General features: G+C 35.8%; 1 protein-coding gene across 2 annotated transcripts; it reads left to right on the top strand.

The window, feature by feature from the left end:
* The first annotated feature begins 522 nt into the window (after positions 1-522).
* Positions 523-6116, top strand: LOC112454461 (protein unc-45 homolog A-like). Of its 2 annotated transcripts, none has more exons than XM_025015881.1 (9): positions 523-979; positions 1130-1265; positions 1432-2085; positions 2193-2916; positions 2996-3109; positions 3213-3385; positions 3686-4015; positions 4102-4536; positions 4921-6116. In XM_025015881.1, the coding sequence occupies exons 1-9, from the start codon at positions 879-881 to the stop codon at positions 5887-5889; spliced, it is 3636 nt and encodes a 1211-aa protein (XP_024871649.1). In that variant the 5' UTR covers positions 523-878; the 3' UTR covers positions 5890-6116. The 2 variants fall into 2 exon arrangements, with proteins under 2 accessions (XP_024871649.1, XP_024871655.1); XM_025015887.1 differs by having other exon boundaries at positions 527-979; positions 4102-4429; positions 4921-5090.
* The last annotated feature ends 271 nt before the right edge of the window (positions 6117-6387 follow it).

The following is a 6387-nucleotide window of genomic DNA, read 5'->3' on the forward strand; positions in this document are numbered from 1 at the left end:
ACATGTGCATAAGGAAATAAGCGGGGAGCACACACTTCTGCACAACGCATATTGCGTAAGCATAAGAAAATTGATTGGTCCATACACATGTGCATAAGGAAATAGACAAATCAATTTTCTTATGCTTACGCATTATGCGTTGTGCAAAAGTGTGTGCTCCCCGCTTTAAGGTCAATCCAGACAAACTTGCATAGCGCATAAACATATAAGCATAAGAGATTTAATTGGTCCATATGCATGTGCATAAGGAAATAGACCATGCCGTTTCTTTATGCATATGGTTATGCACCTTTGTTATGCAAGTTTGTCTGGATATACCTTTAATGCTAGGTCTACAATGCAAGTCGTAAAGTCATGAGTCGTAAGAATTGACCAATCACAGTCGATTATTCTCCTCAAATTCGATTGTGATTGGTCAATTCTTACGACTCACGACTTTACGACCTCGCATTGTAGACCTTGCATAAGGCATAAACACTTGCCTTAAGGTTATAATATAAGACAGCCATTCTGCTTAGGCCCTTTATCTGATTGGCTGGTTCAGTAAAAAAAGCTCCAGGTAATTAACGCCAAATCTGTGAGTGGCGCTGTGGTCAATCGCAATCGTGGTTTCCGTCTCTCGTCTCTCTCTCCAAACAGAGTGCACAAGTGCACCTATAACCCCACTTTTCAAATAAAGGCAAACGCTCGCCACGCTCGGTCTAGACTGTACCTGTAGAGTTCTCTCTTGTGCTTTGATTCGGATTTCTCTCTGTTATATCTGTTTAGAGTTCTGAGGATAAGGATTGTTTCAATTTAACAAAATATTCGAAAGTATTTGAGTGAGACAAAGGTGTTTAGAGCAAACTGCTTGTAATTGTTTAAAACTTGAGCTAACAATGTCAAGAAAGATGGTACTTGGTCAAAAGAATAGCAGCCAATCTACGATAGTGGGATTTTTGGCAAAGACAACGAAGAAAAATGTTATTCCGCGGACTAGGTAAGAAAGATTTAGTCCATTTTGTATAAATGCCTAAATAAATAAAATAAATGCGTAACACACACACCTCAATATATTTGAATTTTGCGACTGCAATATGTCTCATGTTCATATTTCTAAAATTAATGATTGATTTTTTTTTCTTTTTAGTACGCCAAAGTCAGTGGAGACAGAAGAAGAAGCTGATTCAAATGTGGATTCAAATGAACTATCGAGTACGTTGTGCTTTAATCAAGAAAAGAGGATAGCTGGAGACTCAATAACGATAGACACGATAATAAATATTGTAAGATTACAGTTTTATTTGGGTAAAACAATGCAGTGTTATTTTCAGTTAATATACAAATATACCTCATACATTATTACGATTTACGAAATATCTGTGATTTATTGGGGAAAAAAAAAAAAAAAAAAAAATAATAATTGTATGACTCGAACATTTTAAACCACAGGATAATTCAGACACTTCAGACTTGAGCAAAAGTCCGCTTAAAACACGACCAAGTGCAATGGAATCGTATCGTGTTAAAAATTCAATAGCGAAGGAAGAGAGAACTGAAAAAGAATCTGGATGTTCAAATGTATTGCAAAAGAATAGCGATTACATGAAAACTTGTGTTATCTCCGAGTCTTCTGACAGCGAGCAGGAAGACAAGAAGGACATTAGAAGACGCTTACGTTTAAATCAATATCCAAATAGAACGGAAATGGAAGAAGATGATGAGAAGATGCGAGTTGTTGTTTCACAAAATGATCATTATGCTAAATGCAGCAGTCAACATTCCTCTTCTACTAGTAGTACAACATTATTGGTGGGAAATAAAGAAATACTTAACGACGACAATGACATTATGTCTAAAGATGAAGATGAGCGTTTATGGACTCTTAAAAAATACAATATAATATCCAATAAACAAGGGAAAGATACTATAATTTCAGATTCTGATACCGATAGTCCTAGCCCAAAGTTTAACGGCAAGAGATTGCCGAGAAAAAATTGGGATGGCCCTGACATTCGATTAAATCTGAAAGATTTAGGCTTGAACAAAGAATTAGGTTCATGGATTGACGTTATTCAACAGAAACCAGTAATGTCCACAATACCTGTAAGTTTCATATCATGACTTGATATTTCGTGTGCGTATGTGAAATGTTTAACGTCCACCTATTTATTTTTTGTCTCACTTTCTCCATTCTTCTATTTCAACCTTAGGTTACCAAGGATAAATTGCTTAAAAGACGCGAAGATTTAAAGGAACTTGAAATTGAAATTCTTGACAAATTTTTTAGCGCACTCGAGTTAATCCCATTACCAATACTGGAACAATTTCCAAAATTTGACCCAGTCTCTTTCAAAAAGTTGCAAGGTCTGCGTCGACATATAAAAGCTAAATTACGTTTAGTACAAACAAAATTATCAAAATTACAAAAGGAAGATGAAAATAATATGTATGAGTTTCCGGAGACAGCTGGGTCTGCATCGTCAAAATCACGTGAAACACCACGTTCATGCATGTCTGAGACTCGCTCGATAAATGACCATGACACGTTTGACACATCATGTACCTCGGTATCCAAATGTACTCGTGCACCCTTTCGTCAAGGCTCGGCAAGCGTAACGGAATCGTATATAAATGCAAAGGAGCACGCGAACGGCATGGAACCTATGGCAGCAGTTAAGCCACCTGAAACTACAGTTTCAAATAAGAAGAGTACTTTTCAATTGAAAAGACCTATCAAAACGGTATTAGGCAGTGACGTTTCTAAAACAATAGCAGACATGTGGGACCAACAAATGTCATCTAAGACAATGAATTCTTCAGTGGATTCCGATTGTGCTTTCGTAAAGGACATATTTAACGATAGTATTAAAACGCCGTCAAGTAATGAAAAAAATATGCAAGGAAATGTCGTCTTGGACAGTCCGGATAGCCCAGGTAACAAAAGTGCAGACAAATGACAAATAAATCACTAACTTTTTCTGCTTTGAGTTCTTAATGAAAAAATATTTCATAGGCACCTGTCAAAGATTTACTGCAAAAGTTGAAACCTCTCTCTCGATACAAGATTTGGAACAATTCCCAGCTTTAGGAGAAGATTGTAATATAAATATAAGTGACGATTTTACAGGTATGAGTTTTTATATGTATATATAATATGTAAAACTTTGTTTTGTTTATACATTTATGCTGATAATATGATAAATAATGCTTATTTTACGCCCATTTTGTAGAGTGGCCACAGAGTAGCATGGCACAGAGTAGGACGTACAACGATGATGAAGTAAAATCAAAAATCGAAAAAGATAGCGTAGAATATGGAAAATTTACCGGCAATTATAAAAACGATGGTGTCAGTGGAGAATTTGATGGTTTAACATATTCACATTCGCAAGAAATGTTAAAGGTATATAAAGTATTTGTATTCGTTAGGCGAGTATAATACCGTTATACATAACTCGACGTACATGTTGGACCACGTGTGAGAACATATAATATTGTGCATTCAATATCACACATAATTTGACAAATGGATTTGAGTTTTTGTTTTTTAATATATAATTATTAATTCTTGTTCATTAATAGTTTGCACGGTCTGCACACTACGGGTAAAATTTACATCATACAAATATAATCTCATAGTTATTTAAATTTTTATTGCAGATTATTATATTTAAGTATACGCTTTAATTTTGCTTTGTATTAGGTATCAGAAGTGCTGGATCTAGCATTTGACGAGAACACAAATGAGAAGGAACGTGAAATCGCTATGAGTAAACTGCTTTTGCTCGCGGGTGACGACGCTGGTGCCGAGGAGATCTTCAAAAAGGAAGGTGTATCCAAAATGGTTCACCTTGTGAAAGTGGAAAAGAACGAGGAAGTGATCTGCAGAGCGATTCGTATTGTAACCGAGTTATGCAAAAACAATATTAGTCGAACCGAGTCCGTTATGAAATGCGTCGGTTTGCCTTGGTGTCTGGAAATAATGAACAGTACATCTTTAGAGAGAGTTAACGCGTCTCAATGTTGTTTACAGGTGAATATCGAGTAATATACATGTAGTTATTTTACATATTTTACGTATTTCAGTAATTAAAAATTTATTGCATATTTTGATTTTAGAATATATTGAACACTTACATCATCGACATATATAATAAACCCGATTCAAATTTCAACAAGGATTTGTACGAGGCGCAAAAAAAAGTAGACACAATTATGTTGTACTTGTTGAACAGCATAACGAGTAGAACGATAACTGGCCCTGCTAGAGACGCAGTAATAAAACTTATTACGCATAACATTCGTTGCGTACCTATGTTAGACTGGGCCAAACGATTTGTCGAACTTCGCGGTGTGCAAAGATTGATGGAGGTAGCCAGTGAAAGGGAGCTATACAATAAATACAAATCCTCGATGGACATCACATCCTCCACGCAAACTATAACTAGTGTGTGTTTAGCAAAAATATATGAAAATGTGTACTATGATGATGAGAAAACATTTATCAACGCCATTGATGAATTTATTGCAAATAAACTGCATTCGCTTGACAAAGTATGAATTTTGCAACTTTCGATCTTTTCTTGTCATTTAAAATTTTAAATTGTTTGAAAATAAAAGGCCGAGTCTTTTTAACTATAGCCGATTTGAGCAATTTAAACTCTATTTTTAAAACAAAAATGTTAAAGAAGACTTTTCAGTTCTTTTTCAGTATTGTATATATTCTGTAAGTTTTAAATTAAAATACGGTTATAACAGAGCAATCGAAATTTATTGAAGAATATGACTTTATCATCTAGTATTTTCTGAAACGTAATTTATCAGAAATGTCTATTTTCTATCAAAATTAAATAACACTGTAGCTTCCTTAATTTTCAATCAATATTATTGTTTGTCGAAACGTAAAAATTAATGAATTGTTAATCGATTATTTTACAGACGCGTGTAGTAGTTGCGATAACTACCTTATTATTGGGTCCATCAGATGTTGGAAACGCAATTGTGGCTAAAGAAGAGATTTTGGGGATGATCCTCGGTATGACGGAAACGGCATTACATTTCAATGATATATTGCAGCAAAAAGTGATTCTCGAATGTATCATTGCCGCTGTGACCAGAAAAGACAAAGTCCGCGCGATCATAAACCGAGGTGTTAATATATTGAAAAAACTGTGTCAATCCAAAGATAATTCAATTCGAGTTCGAGCGTTAGTGGCTTTTTGCAAGTTGGGTAATTCCGGAGACTCAGACGCGACTATCAGACCGTTCGCGGATGGAGTGAGTAAGGAATTAATTGAGGCTTGCATAGATTTTTCATCTGATTCGCCAAAGAAAGAAAATATAGAGTTGGCCGTAAAAGGTCTGTCGTATCTGACTTTCAATACGAAAGTCAAAGAGGAGTTGATCGGTGATCCAAGTTACATTGATTACATACTCGACTTGACCGAGGAGATCGAGACTGGTGATCAATTTCTCTTCGACGTGCTTACGATTTTGGTGAACTTATGCAACGCTTATGACGAGCAAGAACCCGAGATATCAAAGTTTGTCAAATATCATTTTCCCGAGGAATCTGAATTGGACGACGACTACTTCGAAGAAAGATTGGGCGACTTAATAAATGAGAATGTGATTAGTTGTCTGGTTGACTTCGCCAAAACGGACAATCAGAACTGCAAGGAATTGATAGCGCGCGTTTTTAACGCGATATGCAATGAACAGAAATTGAGAGAAATAGTTGTTGATGAAGGCGGCACGGAGGCATTGTTGTCGTTAGCGCTGGATGGCACAGTCGAGGCAAAGAAACAAGCTTCGCTAGCTTTGGTCCGTTTGGATCTCACGAAACATGAGGTTCTATTGCCCGGTCAACTATTGACGAAGGTTGTTAAACGGTTAAACCGATTGTAAATCTTATGAACCTGGAGTGTTCCGTTAAGGAGAATTGCCAGACTCTAACAGCTTTGTGAGTGGTCAATCGCTGTGGTCAAACGGGACGCTCTCTTCTGCTTACCAGCGCAAGTCTAAATCTAAAACTAAAATCTAAAACTCTTTATTGTCAAATCTCATTTGAGAGAGCATGATTCGCATTAAAAGACACATAACAATGTTAAAATAAACGCTTGTATTTCTCGAGATTCTTGTCGTTCATCACATTTCAGAGCTTCTATCCTTCCGCTGAACGGCGCCCGACGCCGACGTCGTTTCTGTCTTCTCGTTGACTATATAGCAGCGTAATATACATATTATACATTGAGATCATACTTTTAGTCTTTTATGTAAAAGCGATATATATGTACGTTAATTAATTTAACTTATTATTTAATTTGTTAAATTAGTTAAAGGGAATATAATATATATGTATACACATATACATTTGAACTTGAGATCTCATCTCGAATTTCTAAT

The sequence above is a fragment of the Temnothorax curvispinosus genome, unplaced genomic scaffold (assembly GCF_003070985.1).
Source record: "Temnothorax curvispinosus isolate PA1 unplaced genomic scaffold, ASM307098v1 QBEX01000467.1, whole genome shotgun sequence".
Lineage (NCBI taxonomy): Eukaryota > Metazoa > Arthropoda > Insecta > Hymenoptera > Formicidae > Temnothorax > Temnothorax curvispinosus.

Bases quoted from the DNA above. Each gene is read 5' to 3' on its own strand.
- LOC112454461 (XM_025015881.1), top strand. From the start codon at position 879: ATGTCAAGAAAGATGGTACTTGGTCAAAAGAATAGCAGCCAATCTACG. The intron at 2,086-2,192 runs GTAAGTTTCATA...TTTCAACCTTAG, and splicing joins CAGTAATGTCCACAATACCT to GTTACCAAGGATAAATTGCT. The intron at 2,917-2,995 runs GTAACAAAAGTG...AATATTTCATAG, and splicing joins GGACAGTCCGGATAGCCCAG to GCACCTGTCAAAGATTTACT.